The sequence below is a fragment of the Haliaeetus albicilla genome, chromosome 1 (genome assembly GCF_947461875.1).
Source record: "Haliaeetus albicilla chromosome 1, bHalAlb1.1, whole genome shotgun sequence".
Classification (NCBI taxonomy): domain Eukaryota; kingdom Metazoa; phylum Chordata; class Aves; order Accipitriformes; family Accipitridae; genus Haliaeetus; species Haliaeetus albicilla.
The window spans coordinates 50,070,439-50,090,557 of record NC_091483.1 but is presented as its reverse complement, the minus strand read 5'-3'; the positions used below and the strand labels follow the sequence as shown (position 1 = coordinate 50,090,557).

General features: G+C 37.5%; 1 protein-coding gene across 8 annotated transcripts in view; it reads left to right on the top strand.

Annotated features, from left to right (window-relative positions):
• FAT1 (FAT atypical cadherin 1) overlaps window positions 1-16,171 on the top strand; it is a 113,379-nt gene extending 97,208 nt beyond the window's left edge. For 3 of the 8 annotated variants that reach the window (XM_069788811.1, XM_069788787.1, XM_069788827.1), the window contains 11 exons: window positions 3,530-4,331; window positions 5,282-5,413; window positions 5,521-5,684; window positions 6,284-6,746; window positions 7,246-7,399; window positions 7,626-7,736; window positions 7,946-8,577; window positions 8,819-8,956; window positions 10,930-10,989; window positions 13,734-13,769; window positions 14,705-16,171. In XM_069788811.1, coding sequence (XP_069644912.1) covers window positions 3,530-4,331; window positions 5,282-5,413; window positions 5,521-5,684; window positions 6,284-6,746; window positions 7,246-7,399; window positions 7,626-7,736; window positions 7,946-8,577; window positions 8,819-8,956; window positions 10,930-10,989; window positions 13,734-13,769; window positions 14,705-15,330 — 3,318 coding nt within the window. In that variant the 3' untranslated portion in view covers window positions 15,331-16,171. Of the gene's footprint in view, window positions 1-3,529; window positions 4,332-5,281; window positions 5,414-5,520; window positions 5,685-6,283; window positions 6,747-7,245; window positions 7,400-7,625; window positions 7,737-7,945; window positions 8,578-8,818; window positions 8,957-9,442; window positions 9,497-10,929; window positions 10,990-13,733; window positions 13,770-14,704 lie in introns of those variants that run through there. The other 5 variants (XM_069788845.1, XM_069788819.1, XM_069788802.1 and 2 more) reach the window with 4 other exon arrangements.
• The last annotated feature ends 3,948 nt before the right edge of the window (window positions 16,172-20,119 follow it).

The following is a 20,119-nucleotide window of genomic DNA, read 5'->3' as shown; positions in this document are numbered from 1 at the left end:
TTCAGTTATAAATTAAGCAGCTGTGAACAGGGGACTTAAAATTGGTAGGCTAAAAATAGCTGGCCTTAATTCTTAAACTTCATTTCCAGATTTGTGTTTTAAGAAAAATTCTTACCTTTACATGAGGAATTTCTTTCAATCTCCAAGTTATTCTCATATATAATATTGCAGACAATTTCTGAGTAAACACGGACTTGCAGAGTTTTAGAGCAGTAGTGTCTGCGTCAGTGTATACTGAATTCTGTCCACATTGGGATAATAATTGTGATGTATTTACACAAAGTCTATCTCTTTTCTTTGGGGAAGGAAAAAATATTCCTACAGGTACTTTTGTTTTCTGGTTGAGTCACTAAAACATGTTATCAGGAGCCATCAGTATAAGAACCAGTATAGATAAAGGGTCCATTTAAATGTAGTTTAGTTTAGGGTTTAAGAACTGAGATTAAAAAGGGGGGCAGGGAGGTTCATTCATCTGTTAGCCATTTTTTTCTTAATAGTTATCTGCTAATTAGTGGTGGGACAGATTAGCCTTCAAGGTACCTGAGCGATGGCTCTGTTGGCCTTCCTAGGCTGCATGAGTCAGAAACAGCAGTAGAGGTGGGCTTTGCCACACACTTGCCTAATAGGCTTTCCAAGTTCTATATCGATTCCCCAAAGTCATCTTTTTGTTTAGGGAAGAAGAACCAGCAATGTTTTTCCTGCATATGCAATCAGTGTAATACAAGATTCATATGTGTTATTTTATATTTTCTCTAAGCAGTAACTAATTTCTATTTATTTTGCTTCTAAAATATATTCCTATGAATGCATGCACAGGCAGTTATGTCTGTTCTGTGTAGACTGTTACACTGTCTTCATCACATTTCATGAGTTAGCATCACATTTCATGATTTAGCTCCACCTTTGGCCCTTCCTAATGTGCCTGCCTTTTCTTAAGTATGAGGCGCCTATCTAACACCTTCCTCTGGGTGAAATCATGCAATTCTTTCATTTCCAAGCCACTTCCTAGACTGTAGGATGCTTGTAAACAGCCTGTCAGTACTTCAGCTATCTTCTTTTTAGCACAGCACTTGAAAAGTGCCTGTTTTCTGGGGAATGAATAAGGGCTATTTTAATGGCATCCAGTAGCTAAACAAGTGTCTTAAAAGAAATGTACTCATTTAGAACAAAGGCTTCTCAGAGATAGTAAATCATTAAAGCAGACTATACTAATGTGCATTTTTTGTGTGCTGTATTATCCAATCTCAGTATTTTGGACCTGTCTAATCCCTTGATTTAAAAGTTCCCTGTCTGAATTCTGGAAATATGTCACTGTCTTTTAATTGCTATTTGTCATCTTATACTATGATAGCTTTTTTTAAATAGACATAGTGCTATAATTTGCTATTATCTTCTCCTTAGTGAGTCACTGTACATTAGTATGAAGGCATCTAAGACTAAAACTAGCGTTTCCATATCACAAGACTTCAGTTCCAGTGGTGCACACAAAAATAGATACATGACTTTCATGGAAAAATATTCTTCCCCTGTTCATTTAAAAGAAAGATTTTTTTCAAAGGCTGTAGGAAGGCTTCTTCTCAAGTTTACCCTATCTTTAATTTCTGCACTTCCATCTTATAGCTCACAAGTTAATGGCTGTATATGATCTCTTGATACTCATTTTCATTTTTTTAACTGACCTTCACTGGTGTGCTTTTCGGTATTGACAGCTTTCACCTTAGTTGCTTTCTGAATGGATTGCTGAGGCAGAGGTCGTCTTATGTTACAAGTATACTTTAATTGGAAAAAAAAAAAACCACCACAACAAAAAAAAAAACCAAATCCCTACCAAAACCCACAAGCAACCTCTCACATACACACCCCACATACCCACTACCACCAAAAAACTTTACTTAACATGAGCCTTTCTTTTACTTTACCTTTATGGTTTTAATAGAAATAAGGATATTTTTTTTTTTTTTTTTCCCTACAGCCACCTACATGTGCATGCCACTCACATTTGCTTTCCCTCTCTCCAAAGGAAATAGATTATCCATTAACAAATGTCTCACAGCATTAGTGTGTGAAATCTTCAGCTATGAGTCATACAGTCCTTTGTGCCACACTCTGAAGTCTTTAGTTTAAAACCACAGCAGATTTTTAAAATATCTGCACTATTGAAAAAATCATTTCTCCTGGGGCTCTTCTTTCCTACTTGCTGTCCATTTGTTACAATTTTGCTTGCCTGTTTGTTTTAAGCCTTTGTTTCCTTTGGGCATTTCTCCTGTAGCTAAACTGCCTGCCTTGTCTTGTTTCCAGGCAGAAAACTAGGCAAAACAGAACTTTGCCAACTTGAGCTCTCTCTCTCTCTTTCTCTCGTTATTTATGTTTGGGTAACTAGAGGGCAAATTTCTAGCCATGCCTTTCTTTTGGAGTTAACAGATGAAGACATGTAGTTCTGAGACATGCATTACCTTTTAAAAATGCTACAATTATGTGCACATCCACAGATAATCTTGTGCCTGGAGTTTTTCCTCTTTTGCTTAAATTTGTATGAAAAATCAAAAGTGGCTTATCTGCATAGATCTTCAAAGTGTAGCAACTACCTGTAGTCATTGTAAAATTATTGTAAAATCTTTTGAACAATGCAGGGTATCTTCTACCTTCTCAGCCCTGTGTATCACCTCTGTCCTTTCACATCCCTCTAATTCTTCTTTGCTCATTTCTTTACTCTCACTTTCAGTAACTGGGAAAGAGCTCTGCAAAAAAGGTAGATGGGGAAAAAAGAACTGAGAAATAGAAAGAAAGTGAACCCAAGGGAATGCTCTTTTCTCATCTTTCTACTTTCTTTTTTTTGTCCCCTCTTCATACAACAGCAGCATATCCTTTTGTCAAAAAGGGGTAGATGACAGAGAATGTGATGTTTAAAAAGGCTTTAAAATTGAATTAGCCTGATTCTGTTAATTACTTTAATTGTCTGAAGCAAATAGCACTACAGGTGGGGTTTTTTTCCTCTCCGTGATCACAAATCATGAAAGACAACATAATTAATTGTAACTTTCTACATGTATTGTTTTCCTTTTGAAGTACTGTTTGGCATACTGCATTCAGATTTTCTTTGACCACCTCCTAATAACTGTGGTGAAGCGCGTTGTAAATTCCTAGTGCATGACTCATTTGTAATGTGTTTCCATGCTTGAAATAAAAAAGCTTCAGACACCATCTGCTGTCTGAAATTAGCAACTGTACATTTCCTCTGTATTTGCTACAAATGTTAGTAGCTTCCTGGCATTTCCAGGTATTAAGAGCACTGTAGACTTTTAATCTTGGAAGAAGTGAAAACATGTTTGTGTGTGCCTGCATATATAAGCTTTTTAAATTTTCAATATTAACTTTTGTGTCAGGACCCGTGTTACGAAGTTTACATAAAGCATTTTCCTGTAGGAACTTTTTTTTGGTAGAAAAATACAATCCATGGTATACAGTACAAATATCTATAGTAGAATTTGAGATAAAGCAAAAACCTAACTCTGTCCTCATCTTCCTTTAGGTGGCAGATAATGGAAAACCACCATTGTCATCTTTGACTTACATTGATATTAGAGTTATTGAGGAGAGCATTTATTCTCCAGCAATTCTGCCTCTAGAAATCTTTATCACAGCCTTTGGGGAAGAATATTCAGGTGGTGTCATTGGGAAAATTCATGCAACTGATCAAGATGTTTATGACACTTTGACATACAGTCTGGACCCCAAAATGGAATCCTTGTTCTCCGTTTCCAGTACTGGTGGCAAACTAATAGCACATAAACGGTTAGACGTAGGACAGTACCTCCTAAATGTCACTGTTACAGATGGAAAATTTACAACTGCAGCTGATATTACTGTACACATCAGACAAATCACACAAGATTTACTAAATCACAGCATTGCAATACGCTTTGCAAACCTCGCCCCTGAAGAATTCATCGGTGATTACTGGCGCAATTTCCAGAGAGCGTTAAGAAACATCTTGGGCGTGAGGAGAAATGACATCCAGATTGTTAGTTTGCAGCCTTCTGATCCTCCTTCAAATCTTGATGTCCTCCTGAATATTGAAAAGTCTGGTAGCTCTCAGCACCCAATGAGAATTTTGCTCCACAAGATAAACTCTTCTGTGCCTGACCTAGAGGAGATTTTAGGTGTCCGGATAATTGATGTTTTCCATAAGCTTTGCGCAGGCCTAGATTGTCCTTTGAAATTTTGTGAAGAAAAGGTAACAGTGGATGAGAACATCATGTCAACCCACAGCACAGCCAGGTTGAGTTTTGTCACTCCCCGTCATCACAGAACAGCAGTTTGTCTTTGTAAAGGTAAGAAAAGCAGTAAGGAAGAATGTATCCTTGAAAAGATAGTTCTGGTTTTGAATAGCCATAATCCACAGGGCAAAATTTATATTACAGGACAAGATTAAGAATATCCCGTAACCCACACTGCAACATTTGCCTAATTTTACTCAGAGTAGGGAGTAATTCTTTCTTGCCTCATTACAGCATTTTAAGAGTTTACATAATATAAGCTTATGGGAGGGGGTTTTTTCTTATAGTTACACCTTCATTTTCCATTTTATGAAAGAAGTTCCTTTTTTTGTTGCCTGTTCTAAATTGCCAGCCATTTTCAGTCTTGTATACACAAAGGTAAGTTCTTGCAAAGTGCCTGAATACTTCCTGGTTTCTGCTTAGAGAAGTAGCCCACAGCTTCCAAACTGGGCTGGGAATGACAGGGTGAACTGGGAAAGGAATATTCTTTAAGATACATATAAGTGTACAGATTTATAACAGAAATTTGTCTTTAGCTCTGAGGAGAACAGCATTGCTTTTTAAAATCATTGCTTTTTAAAATCATGACTTAACGTTGCTGGGTGAATTTGCACATCATAAGTAAATACTTAAAGCCCATTCCTTTTCTGTCCCAAATACAGACACACTCTTCTGCTCTCCCCAACCCACTCTGTCCATGTTTAATATCTACATGTTGTTTTTTATGGTGTATGTTAGTAATGGTAAACCTTAAACCACAACACCAGTTTCCAAATTTTATCCATTAAATTCTTTCAGTAATCAAGATAACTATGAACATCAGCCACTATATATGCCATTTGTCTAGTCTGTGATTGTGCCAGTCATATCCCATAACTGTTACTTCACTTCCTTGTCTGATAGGAATGTCATCTGGGTTGCTTTCAGCTACTGTACTTAAGTGTCCCTTTTCACAAAATACCATTACCACCAACAGGAGAGAAATACTGTATTTCATTTTACAGAAGGGAAATGCCCCCAGGTGAATAGTGTGTGTGAAGGAAACCCATGCCCTGAAGGTAGTGAATGTTTAGGAGATCCAAAGGAAGGAAAATACACCTGTGTTTGCCAAGACAGCAAAGCTGGACAGTGTCCTGGTAAGAAATTAACTCTAAAAATCTCTACGTAAAACCATATTACTTTCAAATATAAATCTGATTCCAGTCCTGTGTTAACACATTTTATGTTTTTCTGTATTCCTAAGCATCAGCTGGCTCTGCTGTGACATTTACTGGGAGCAGCTATGTGAAATACCGTCTCATGGAAAATGAGAACAAAGAGGAAATGAAGCTGACAATGAGACTTAGAACTTACTCTGCTCATGCAGTTGTTATGTATGCTCGAGGAACAGACTACAGTATCTTAGAGGTATACTAAAATCTCCTAGTGCATATCTCTTCCTCTTCTTGCCATCCTTTTACTATTTTTTGTGCTAAATTAAAAGATTGAATCATAACTTCTCTGTAGAATTGTTATAATTGAGAATTGCCTTCAAGGTAAAGTGTGTTATACATCCAGGTGACAAACTTGTACAGAATTTTTTTAATATGTAAAAGGAATTAGTTTTCTTTAATGTTTTAAAAATAAAACAAACAAAAAAACCCCCTGAATTACCTATTTTAAATAACAAATTTAAATTTATTTGCTTATAGTACTCATTAAGTCCATACAGAAAAAGTCACTTAAAGCACAAGATGAAAGGTCATCTTGAAGTATTGTAATCTTTTGATGATCTATGACTTCTTTACTAGTGGAAAAAATGTACAAAGTATACATTTTAATTAAAAGAACTGTATAGAATGAATCACAATCACTGTGACTGTTTGGAATACAATGTTATTAAACTGCCTTTTATGAACACCACCATCATCCTGTCTCTCCAGAAAACATAAACTTTTATAGTCATCAATATTTTATACTCTTTAAGTGTGCAGACTGTTTGTTGATGTTGTGGCTTTCCTCTGTAGATTCACCATGGAAGGCTGCAATATAAATTTGATTGTGGCAGTGGACCTGGGATTGTCTCTGTTCAGAGTATTCAGATTAACGATGGCCAGTGGCATTCAGTATCTCTTGAAGTGGATGGAAATTACGCACGACTTGTTCTGGATAGGGTGCATACTGCATCTGGTACTGCTCCTGGTACACTTAGGACACTAAACCTAGATAATCATGTGTTTTTTGGTGGTCACATTCGGCAGCAAGGTACAAGACACGGTAGAAGTCCTCAGGTTAGCAATGGTTTCAGAGGCTGTATGGATTCTGTTGTACTTAATGGACAAGAGCTGCCCCTAAACAGTAAGCCACGAAATTATGCACACATGGAAGAATCTGTAGATGTGACTCCTGGATGCTTACTGACTACCACAGAAGGTTGTTCAAGCAGCCCATGTCAGAATGGAGGCATCTGCAATGCACTGTCAAATGGAGGTAAGCTGTGCAATATTCTGCTATTAGTTTTCAGAACTGCTTTTCCACTGCCCTGCCTTGAAGGACAAAACTTTCTCTGGGAAAGCAAGAATTATTCACAGTTGTAGAAGGCTGGTTGTTGAGCAGTGGAAAGGCTGTGTCTGCCTGTGTTCTAGACTCAATTCCTTGGGGTATGAAGTAGACAAAGTCCATCAGACAAAGTGGGGATTTAATCTTCAGTGTGAACACCTGAGGTCCATCCTCTTAACTGTCTACTTTAGTCTTCCTTTAAAAATTCTGAAATCATTGTGACAAGCTTGAGTTTTGTGAGAGAAATGGAAGTTATCCTTCATTCATATTCAAGAAAAACCTTACTGTTAGACTTTCCTTCATCTTTCAATAAAAATATGTGTTTCTTCCCATCCTCTCTCTCTTCAAACAGGTAGGTGGGTAGGGAGGATTTTACCTTAAATCCAGTAAAGCCATATGTGTCTTTCAAAAAGACTGTATTTGATTTCAGGTTACTATTGCAAGTGTGCACCTTTGTTTATGGGAACTCACTGCGATGTAAGCGTCAACCCATGTGCTTCCAACCCTTGCCTTTATGGTGGTACTTGCATCCCAGTCAGCGATGATTTTATCTGCCAGTGCCGAGGACAATATACAGGCCAAAGGTATGTTTGTATGGTTTGTTGGACCAATGAAACCCTTAGAGAATAGGCTCTGTTTTCTTTTATCTGTTTCCTACTTGAAGCTCAGCCTTTGAAACCCACTGGAGTTAGTTGAAGTTAATGCCAGCCCCTATGTTACAGCCCTGAATCCCACACTATATATTCATTTGCAGTAAGGTAATGGTTTGTTCATGCTCCCCCCCTTTTTTTCTTTGTTTGGCCTTTGCAGGTGCCAGCTGGGTCCATATTGCAAAGACAATCCTTGTAAAAACAGTGGCAAGTGTATTGACAGTTTGGATGGACCTGTTTGTGAGTGTGAAGCAGGCTTTCGTGGAGAAAGGTAGGTAGTGGTCCACATATATTGAATTTTTAACAGTATTACTTAACAGTTCAAACTGGTTGAAATCTGGAATGTTGATAAAACAACAAATTGCCTGGTAGTGTACGGTACTGTGTATTAAATATATCTAGAATTGTTGAGAACAAGGAGACTACAACAAAGACTACTGATGTAAACTAACCATCGTTGCTCTGCTCTGTTTCTGCTAGGTGCCTGACTGATGTCGATGAATGCGTAGAAAACCCATGTCTTAATGGTGCCCTCTGTGAGAATACTTATGGTTCATATCACTGCAATTGTAGCCGAGGATTTGGAGGAAAACACTGCACAGACATTGTTCTTAACAAATACGTTTCAACATCTTGGAACATTAGCTTAGCCGAAGTGATTGGGATTATTGTTTTCATTGCAGGAATATTCTTGCTAGTTGTGATTTTTGTTGTTTGCCGCAAAGTGATTAGTAGAAAGAAGAAGCACCAGCCAGAACCTGAAGACAAGCAACTTGGAGCTACAACAGCTTTCTTGCAAAGACCTTATTTTGATGCAAAATTGAATAAGAACATCTATTCTGACATCCCACCCCAGGTTCCTGTTCGTCCCATTTCGTACACTCCAAGCATTCCAAGCGACTCCAGGAATAATCTTGACAGGAATTCTTTTGAGGGGTCTGCTATCCCAGAGCACCCAGAGTTTAGTACTTTTAATCCAGATTCTGTACACGGTCACCGCAAAGCTGTAGCTGTTTGCAGTGTAGCACCAAATTTGCCACCTCCACCTCCCTCCAACTCTCCTTCAGACAGCGATTCAATACAGAAACCCAGCTGGGATTTTGACTATGACAGTAAGAAATGTTCTTGTTTTATTACTTTTCTGTTAAAGGTGTATGCTGGTACAATTTTAATATGAGTGCAAAGTCTGTGTCTATGCCTGTTAGGATGCAAAAGGCATTATGACTTTACTGGGTTTTGAGCCTGATTGGGCTCTATTAAGTTTTGTAAAAATGTTTAGATCTCAGCCTTAAATTTTATTGACTCTTTAATCTAAAATCTATTAATTGTCTCACTTGAAACTTATTCTTTCAGCTAAAGTAGTAGATCTTGACCCCTGCCTTTCAAAAAAGTCTCTGGATGAAAAGAACTCCCATCCTTACAGTGCTAGAGAAAGCATGTCTGAGGTCCAGTCTCTCAGCTCCTTCCAGTCTGAATCGTGTGATGACAATGGTACGTAAAATACAATCATTCTGTGCTGCCACTTACATTCATTTGTTCTGTCTTTGCATCCGTATCTCTTAGTATCAGTAGGACTTACATTTATGGAATATATATTAAATAATAGCTTATTTAATATATATCTGTATTTACTTATGTTAATACCCAGATATGTTAATTTTAAGTATTTTGCCTATCTTACACTTTGTGTTAATTACCTTGAAATTATATATAATCATTCTGCTGATAGAATATTAATGGTGAAAATGCAGCACAAGGTGTTCAGAGCCTTGCGTTTAAAAGGTGTTAAAAGCGTGTTCAAATTTGAGAAACTCTTCTAGGTAATCATTAGTTACTGCCTTATACAAAACTACAGTGAATTTGAAAAATGGCCTCTGCACAAATATAACTTTCACTTTGATGTTCAGCTCTGAGTAAAAAGCTTTCTGGTGTTACAGTTTCATTTGTTTCCTTCTCTTTTTCTTGCTGCGACCTCAGCTCCCATATGGATCAGATCAGTTCTGAGTGAGAGCAGAGTTTAAGGGACTGCTTGTAAGTTTGATTACTTTAGTAATGAAGGAAGCTGCACAAAAAGGAATTTTGTTACAGTAGAACAGTATATTTGGCTTTCACCATGATTAAAATGAATTCATAAAAAAATTTCATACATTGAAAAAAGCCAATATAAAAATACAAATATTTTGATCACAACTCCAGTCCATCAAAATATAATCAGCATGCATATTTGTGGGTTTTATTATTATTAATTGGAAGTCTTTTACTTTTCCATTGCGATAACAGATGCTTTTACAGTTGGTATGAATGCATCTATGTATTGAGAAACATTTCAGACTGATTGGACAAAGCCACAGTTGTCTCATAACTTAATTCACTAAGATAAGGTGTTTTGACACTTTATTCCAATTTCTGCTTTTGTCTTTGTATGGTAAAAAGAATTTGAAATTCCTTTAGCTTAGGAATAAAGAACATTCTGCTTCTGGAAGAAGTAGAGTGATTTGTTCTTAATAGCATGAAAAGAAACGTCTGTGTTAATGATTGGTGAAAGTAAAATGGTATGCATACAGTACTCATCATTTTATCAGTAGACCTGACACCAACTTCCAACTTTTTTCCTGTGGTATTAAGTGTTGTGTGGTACATGTTGTTCTCCCCTCCTCTCCATCCCATATATTTCATATATTCTTACTCATGTTTCTTGTCATGTATTGATTACTCATTAATACATCATTTTAAGAGAAATAGCTGTAGCACCATAAATATTGTTCGTTCCTTCCTTTTTGGTAGATTCTGAATTTATTAGTTTGAAATCTAATCCCTGAGCCATACAAACAAATTTCATGTGCTTACCTCATCCTACCCTACAAGAGTAAATCATTCTCCCTTCCAAGTATCTCGGGAAAGGAAAGACATAAAAAATACATTCATTTTGGCTGTTTTTAAATAAGAATGTTACTACCTGAATTTGGTATTCCTACTGTGATACCACTGTTCACATACAACTTAAGTAGGTCAGCAACAGAAGATTTCAGTAGATATTTTTCATAGCATTTTAGTTCATTTCAGTGAAAATTTCTTCCAAATTCACCCAACACAAGCCTTTAGAAAAGCCTAGTTTATTGCTGTCTAGATGAAGTATGATGCAAATGGTATGTTTAGGCAACATTTCAGAAATTCTAACACAACTAAAGCAACTTTGTGTTTGTGCAGAATTTGCTTCAGGAGTACTTACAAGTACTTTTCCATGTTCATCAAGGATAAAATTCAGGTTTAGGGATGTATTTTATGTATTATATGCAACTGCTTTCTAGATAGAGAGTAAATGTATATGTACACCAATAATCTTGCTCTATGAAATAGTAATGAACTGCAATGTTAAAGTGTTTTTTTTTGTATATGTGTATGCTGTTTAAAGTGATACTAACTATAGGTTTGTTTTAATTTGCTCCTTTTATACCCTTTACAAGCTTCCGTAGTGACTGTAATACACCTTGTCAATGCTGTTGTTGACTCGGTGGAAAAAGAAGGTATATACATGTTTTCATACTTATTTACTGCTTTGGCAGAATAATGCACGTTTGTCTTCTAGTAATGTAGCCCTAGTAGATGGGAGTTATATTATTTACTTAGACTTTCTAATAAGTGTTAGCAAAGAATATATTTATATTGTATATCTGTTCATATTTTCGTGTGTATGCTGTAGCTACCCTGTGGACAGGTTTCAAAGTATGATTTCTTGGAAGAAAAAGTATTGGCATAAAAAGATCTTGGTGCTCACTCTCTTCTGAAAATACTTACACTAAAGCTCCCAGCAGAATTGAGACAGCATCAAAGGCAATTACATACACTACTGTAGATGAAAAAGCAGCAGCCCCTGCTTCCTTTTCTTCTCCCACCCACATCTGTTGGCACCTTGTCCAGCTGAGCAGAATGGGAGTAAGTGTGATAGCAGTACTCACTTCCTTGGTCTTCAGATCAATCTGTCTCTAGCAGAAAAAACTGATTTCTAGTATGCGGTTGAGGAATATAGGCATACACACATCCCTATCAGTTTAAGTAGTTACTTATTACCCAGCCTTACATCAGTATCTAAAATGTATGTTTGGGTGTATATATGTATACACGCATATATTTGTGTGTAGTAGACATTTTCAATGGAATTTTATTCCTTTCTTGCTGACATGTAAGAACTGACCACTCTGGAAAACATACTCTTTACAAAATAGTAGTAGTAATAAAGGTGCTAGTGAGTCTATACAAACACTAACTATTGTTTTGATTGACCTAAAAAAAATCTTTAAAGTTCCAGTAACATGCAAATAATTCACTGCATGACCATGAGTCTGCAGAGGTTACTTCTGAAATAACATACACAGTGTTTTCTTAATACAGGCTAGGAAACCCTACTTTTTTTTTTTTAAGTCCTACTTAAAATGAAGCCATTTTAAGAACATAAAATTAATTATAGTAGCTAAAGATTCTCCTTCATTTGTTATTAGAAGTACATCCTGTCTAATGTATACAGACTCACAAAACAGTAGACAAGTACAAAGACTTCTAATTACATGCAAGTATTAAATTAATATGTACCTATAGACCATAGTCCTCAGTGCTAAAAAACTGTAATGCACAGTACTTATGAAAGGAAGAATTACAAGACTAGAAAAGGCAAAATCTATTCGGGAAATATTTAATAACTAACTCAGATTTTCTCAGAGATTTTAATTGGTAGAAACTAAAAAGGATGGATGTAGTTCTCAAGTCAAAGTTGGAAGTATTGCTTCATGGTTTAGTATCACTAAGATAAATACAAATGTTTTATGCATTGCAGAATATTTGTAGAGAGATTAAAGATGTCCTGCTCAGCTACTTCTTAACATTTGGAAGTTTCTACTCTTAATAAGTATTCCTTCTTTCAAAGCATCTTAGGTAAAGAGTTCTGCTTTTGAACACCCTCAGGAGGGTGCCAGTTCGAGCAGCAGAGATCCTTGCTCAAGCTTTCAGCAAGGTCAAAGGACAGATGGTCTTTTCCTTTAGTCTCCCCAAGTGGTTCTGCCCAACAGGTATCCTGGAAGCATGAACTATAGCTAGTCTCATCCTAGGACCATTGTAGGCCTGTGTTCTGTGTGCTGCTCCTCAAGGAAAGTTGTAGTTCTGTGCAAATCAACAATGCTGAGTGCAAGAGGAAATATAGCTCCAGTCTAGCAGATTGCCACCTAGGAAGATGGGCACATCAGGTTCTAGTCTGTGTTGCTGTATTTGATGTTAAAGGGTCTTTGCCTCAGAAGAAGAGGACAGGACCGAGATCTCCCCACTCCTTGGTAAAAGTGCTCTAAATCATAAGGCCACAGTCTGCCTCTTGGCGTTAGGTTTTGCATCCAGTTTCCCTAGAAAAATGAAGAATGTATTCTTCTGAGTAGACTAGTGGTCAGAACCTTCTCCTGGAGATAAGGCCAGAGATGTTTGAAGAGTCTCAGATCTTGGACTGATACCTCCTTTAGTATCGACAGTATTTTTCTTGTCTGGGCTAGGCAAGCTTAAACAAAATTAAAAAACCAAACAAACAAAAAAACAACCCTGCCAAGAGTGAACCTCTGTCCCTCCACTCCCAAGAATGGCTAAAAATATCAATTCTTAGGAGAAGATTCTGGTATTAAGATAGGTGTTGCCCATCCTTACAGACCTGACTAGGGAATATAGATTCCTGAAGAGAGAAACTTTTAAAATTTGTCAGGTAACACAGGACAGTTCTCTGCTGAGCATGAGTTGTTGGGATTGCTGTGCAAAGGGAGGTAGGTCTCCTAGTGCACCGTGTAGGGAAGCGAGATACTAAAGGGAGAGTTCCCATCTTTGAATGAGATACTTAAAAGCACAAGTCCTAATAGATGCAGCCCTGTATTGAAAAACAAGGGGGAATATAAGGAAAGAAAAAATCAGACAAAGTCTTTTTACCCTTTTTAGCAGAAGTCCTAAATCTACTGCTAGGAGGATTTCAGCAAACTACAGATTGCAGATTTTGCCACTATAGAGCTGTGTCCCAAGTGGGCTGTACATTAACTCAGTAGCTATTCTACAGTTCAAGTCTAAGAAAGAAGGAGCTCAGGAGAAAAAAAAACAAACAAAACAACAACTTTAGTACCACTAAGTAAACTGGACAAAAGCAGCATGAACATCATAGTGACAGTCATTCTTTGTCTTCACATTGGTTCTACTATTTGATTCCTAACTACAGATGTTTTTTTCCTTTTTCTTCTCATTCTGCCACCTAAAGAATCTTTTGCTGTTCCTGACCTCAGCAATTCAAGAGGTGACTTCTGCATGCAGTTCATTGATGTTCACCAAAATATTTCTGTTAATACTTGGTTTTAACACAGACTTACTATCAGTTGCTTGCTGTGCATTTGTCTGCAGTGATTACTTTTACTAGATTTGTACCTTATTACAATTCTTTATTATTTTCCTTTTTGGTATTCAGATGAGAAAATTATTTTTTAATGAGATTAGGCTTACATCTACTTTCCACCAGATGAATACAAACTTATTCAAGGGGAGTTTGCAAGAGAGGATCAAGTTTGGTCATTTATGCATGATTAAGCTTGATTTTCCTGGTTTGTTCTTTTATTTGAATGTGGAATGTCTTTACTAATAGTCAAAGATTTTTATCAGAGGTGTGGCAGTGACTGTAGAGCTAACAGCATTTTGTGAAATTAACTTGTACAATTCAGTTAAGGGGTAAAGTTGCTTTAAATGGTCTGGATACTTTACCAATTAGAAATTACTTCTTTTATGTAAGAAAAGCAGGGTTTATATATGCTAAATATATTCTTAAGAAAAACAGGCAGCTGTTGTCACCCTAATTGTAATTACTCAACAACTGACTAAGAATTTAGCTGCACCAGGGAGGCTGTTGGTTCTTTGCTATCCAGTGAACAATTCTATACCATTGTGTATTGCTATAGCACATTCCATAGGTGACCTACAGCTCTTCCCATGTTAGGTGAAATGTCTGAGAAAGTGTAAAAGTTCAAGTGTGAATGATGCAGTATCTAATGCATGGCATAATGTAAAGCTGTATTGTGTTGAATGTCTTTTGTGGAACTGGGGCAAACTGCTCTCTAATTAACAAGTAGTGTCCTAATCACAGTGATTGCATCATCTTAATACATGTGTTGACTTCTCAGTTCAGACTGACTTGAAGACAAGATACTAATACTACTTTTTTTTTTTAAATTAACTTTTCAGGTTATCACTGGGATACATCAGACTGGATGCCAAGCGTTCAGTTGCCAGGTATCCAAGAGTATCCAAATTACGAAGCGGTCGAGGAGTCAGCTCCCCTCTACACAGATCCAAATGCCATCGATACAGACTATTACCCTGGCGGTTATGACATAGAAAGTGATTTTCCACCTCCACCTGATGACTTCCCTGCACCTGATGAGCTTCCACCATTACCACCAGAATACAGCGACCAGTTTGAGTCAATACAGCCACCCAGAGACATGCCAGCCGTAGGTAGCTTGGGTTCTTCTACAAGAAGCAGGCAGAGATTTAACCTTAATCAGTACCTTCCCCATCACTATCCCGCAGACATGTCAGAACCTCAGACCACAACCAGTGGTGTCAACGGCAGTTACAGAGAACCTTATGCTCCTTACACATTAGGGTACAATAGAGACTTTGAAGCACCCACTGTAGACAATATGTCCATGTCTGTGTATGCTTCCACAGCTTCATGCTCTGATGTGTCAGCATGCTGTGAAATGGAGTCTGAAGTCATGATGAGTGACTATGAGAGTGGAGACGATGGTCATTTTGAAGATGTGAAAATTCCTCCACTTGATTCCCAGCAACATACAGAAGTCTGACACACTCAACAAAAGTGCCTGGACTCTTAACAAACTTTATCAATCCTAGAACAACTTTCAAGAGCTTTTTTATTTTTTTCTCTTTCCCAGCCACAGTGAATGCTTTTGTTTCAGTGAGCTAAACTGGCATGGCAGCATTGGATCATGCGGTTCATTTCACTAAATCAGCCTCTTTTTCCATTTCCTGACCTACTGTAATTGGACAGTTCCAAGACTTCCATTGGCTGTGCCATTTCTGAACATCTTTTGTACTTACATTGTCTATGTTAAAAAAAATCACATACCACTTCTCCATGTTAGCATGATGCATATATTTATATAGTTCTAATGCAATTAATTTTCTCCTACTTTTTGTAAATTTTATGTACAGTTTTGATTTTAATAGTTTTAACTAGATTTTGTAGATATTTTGTGAATTTGTTTTCCACTGAAACTAGTGGTGTTAGTGTGCCATTAAAAACTAGCACCCTGACTTATTATAATCAGGGCATCACTCTATGTATTCCCTCAAAAACTATGGTTTGACATTTCATTATAAAAAAGTCAACATATTCACACAATTCCCGTTGTACATAGGTTAGGTCTGATATTTTTCTGGGTCAGCTACATGAAAATGTCTTAAATGGGTTGCTGTATTTCAGAACTGTAAACATTTTTTCCCTTCTTGGAAAGTGTGTTGGGGACCCTCTACATACCAGTTTAGAACCAAAACCACCATGACACAGTTTTTATAGTGTCTGTATATTTGTGATCCAATGGTCTTGTAAAGGTTTTTACTGAAAATTACCATTAGCCAGTCTTTCTTACTGACAATAAATTATTAATAAAATACTTTAGCTTTGCTCTGTGTATCTCTATTATATAATATAGAATTGACAAAGCATTCAGTGCAGCATTTTTAAGTCTGTATATGTTTTGTACTGTATTAAGTTACTTGCTCCAAGCAACACATTTTCCTCTCCTCAGAAATCAAACTGCAGCTATGTTAGAGATGCTCACTAGATGGCAGTGTGTGTCTACTTAATGGTGTTTAAAAAGTAATCGGGCCAGTATGAATAAAGATTGATGGGTATCAAACTTAAGTAGCCTTCTCGGTAGTTTGCATTTTTCTTTAAACATATAATATCAGCTATGTAAATTACTGAGTATTTTTTCTGAAGTCCCAAAAATATATACAGGAAAAAAAACAAGCTCTTTAAACAGTTTCTTCTTTTCTTAATCACTTGAATAGTTATTTTCATGAATAGCTGTCCCTTGATTGTGCACTTGCATGCTGAAGTTTCTGTGACAAGTTCTGAGTTTGTGATAAATACATGGGAGGTTTTATGCAGTTATATTTCAATGGCAGTTTCTTGCTTTAGGTTCACACTAGAACTTTACCTTGAAGAAGTCAAGACAGGATACAGTTTGCCCACATACTGTCCAGCTGCTTTTCTGACTAGAAGAGAACAAAGCCTCTAACAAAGTTCTCTAGCATAAATTTGACTGGATGGTAAGCTAAAGGAATAAGATAATTGTCTTCTACCTCTTGCATGGTTCTTAAGTTCAGAAGAGATTTCCTAGCATATTAGTGAAATTTCAATACAGCCTGGAATCCTTTCAGCTCCACCTCCATTTTTTTTTCCTAGTGTCTCATAAAATTGTGTAGCCTGGAAAGATAAAATATTAGATTCCCTTAGGCATGAGAACTAAGCCTAGGCCTTCCACCATCTGGGATAACAGGGTGCTGGATTTGTATTTGGAGTGCTATTTATGCACAAAATGGAACAACTCCTAGCCTAGCAGCTGTACAATGGAAGTGGATGGATTACAGGACAGAGCCAATAGTCGGGCACAGGCATTCCTCAGTGTTAACCTGCCCATATGCCAGTAAGAATCTCACAACATACAGAAGAAGGCTAAAATCAATGGGTTTAAAACCATGTTCTGGCTGTTCAGTGCAATATTCACCCTGATAACAAAGAGCTTTTCTTACATTGGGGCCAGTGTTAGCATTTTCTTCTTTAAGACTTACAGAACTGTGAGTAAAGGGTATCATGCACTTGACAGTAGTTAGGATTACTGCTTAAGGTCCATCTTGACTTATAAAGCACAAGAACTGTGCTGCTAGGCAACATGCAACACCCAGATCCTACTTCACAGCAGAAGACAAGAGGGCATCATAGCAGTCAGGGAGATAACAGACAGTTTCAACTCCACAACAGCTTTGCAGTTGGCAAGTAAAGCAAGACCATGTTAAACAAATGCTCCCTGTGTAGAAGTACCAGGAGCTATTGTCACCTAATTCAAGTCCAGTAAGTGCAACTAAACCTGTTTTCCCACACAGAGCTACAACAATACACAAGACCAAGCTGGTGACATTTTTAACCCAATTAAAACACTGCTGCCGCAGAGCATTGCCGTTTGACTCAATAGTAGTCCAAGACATTCAAAAGCATTGTCCAGATTTATTTTATGAGCCAAACATTTTAAAATAGGAAATTTCAGTAGTCAAACATTCCAGTCCTCATAGTTACTACATTTTACCTAACTCCTTATGCAGATTTTTAAGTGGCTAAAGATAAAGACAAATTTCACCTCTTAGCTATTGAGTAGTAGGCATATCTCTGTTAAAAGGTCTTAAAGCAATACCCTGAATCACAGAACAGTTGAGGTTGGAAGGTATCTCTCTGCTGTCTCCAAGGATGGAGACTAAAGCCTCTCTGGGCAACCTATTCCAGTGTGCAGACTCACAGTAAGAGTTTTACATTCAGATGTAGTTTCATGTGTTTCAGTTTGTGCCCATTGCTTCTTGTCCTGCCATAGGGCACCACTGAGAGAGCCTGTCTCTGTCTTCTTCACATCAGGTATTCATAAACATTAAGTTCCCCACTGAGCCTTTTCTTTTCCAGACTGAACAGTCTCGGTTCTCTCAGCCTCTCATATGGAAGAGGCTCCAGTCCCTTAATCATCTTACTGGCCCTTTGCTGGGCTCTAGTAAACTCCCCATCTTTCTTGTACAGGAGAATGTGAAAGTGATTTTTTTTTTCTACTTTAAAACACTTATGAGCTAGTAGAAGTTAAAGTTTTACTGAGCAGATTTGAGTCAAACTCATTGCTGTTCTACATAAAATCTACATTTTATCCGGAGTTTATGAAATGTCATTTTGCCTTGGAGCAGAGAACAAACTGCCATTCTACCTGATCAATAGTATTTGAGGTAGAAATAACAACAATCCTGTAAGGCTTCCTTCAGTCAATATTTAACACTCACACCTGGTCTGAGGACTCCAGGATAGAGGCACACACTTAAAAGAAGGAACATGACCAGAGAGTACCATGTTTTGGCTCCTCCTCCAAGGATATTTACTCAGATTGTTTTTCCACTGTTCCCTGCTCTGCCCATTGCCTCCATGAAACAAGTACTGTCCCAAGCACCCAAGTCTAAGGAGAGTTCCTACACTGCCCAAGGGATACAAACCTGAATCCACTCAAGGCAAAGAAGGTATTAAATCAGTCTCTTAACTGCAGGACACAAGATCCACCCTTTTACTGGGGTAGAGGGGGAGAATGAATGCACCACCTCCACCTTAAATCTGTCTGTAAAGCCCTTGAAGGCAGTTGCAGGGATTAGCCCATGCTCCATCAGGGGTCATGGCTGACACCTGTCTGCAGACAGAGACCAGGCTGAAGAGATGCAGTTCAAGGTGCCTAGGATGACTCCTGATTTCATATTCGCAACATCTGTCCAGATCACAACTCCACACACCAAACAGTAGCTGCTGACTGCCACAGCAGGGTACCCAAAGACTCCACGCAAGGAGCCTACACACTTCACAGCAAACATCTACACACACTCCACACACAAGAAAGTCAGACAGTCAAGAGGTGGGTGCCTCAGTTTTTCATAGCTCTTGCCAATTTTTAGCATTAATGGCTTTCAAGCCCACGCAAGCCTTCATAAAAATATTTAAAAGATGAAGTCCCCATTAAACCAAGCACACTGAAGCAGACATAAATTGTGGCAGCATTACTCATTCTTCCACAGCTGGCAGGGGGAAGAAATCAGAGAAGCACAACATCCAGTAGAGCTGCAAAGCAGGAAAATGAGCTCTTTGCTTTGATCTTAGAGATAAGAGTTTAAGAGAAAGCTTATTAGAATTATTTTCCCCTCATGTAAGGTAAATAAATTTCTGAACTCACTGATAATCAAAATCTTATTGATTACCAATGCCTAACATCCATTGCTAAATCTGATCCACGGAAGTATTTCAATCATAACACAAATTTAAAACTTCACAAACAAAAAAGTTACGTATTTGCAGCAGTCCCACAGGAGTCAAGGCTATCAGTAAGAACATGGCATGACCATTATAACAAGAGCAAACAATTTCATTTTGAGTTATCAAAGCTGAGCCATATGCCTTTCTAAACCTTTTGCTGCAGATGATCATTTCTCAGTTTCCTATTTTCTTATGTTTGGAGTAGAAACCTTCAGTGTGAGGAAAAGCACTGAGAAGCCCAATTATGTGAATGAGTCATACTATCATTAATCCCCAGGGTACCAATTGAAAAACATGCTAAGCAGGATGAATTGCTTTCAGAGCTTGCATTTCACTTTGAAGAAATACATAGGGAGAGAATGTGCTGCTGCATCACAAAGTTTCTGGTTTCTAATTTTGTATCTTTTTTCTAGAGAACTTGAAGCACTGACAGTTATTTATAGCATAAAAGTTTAAATGCCTCCTGTTTAAACAATTCATACTTTATGATGGCCATACAGATAATAGGAACTTCTTTGAGTTTCACT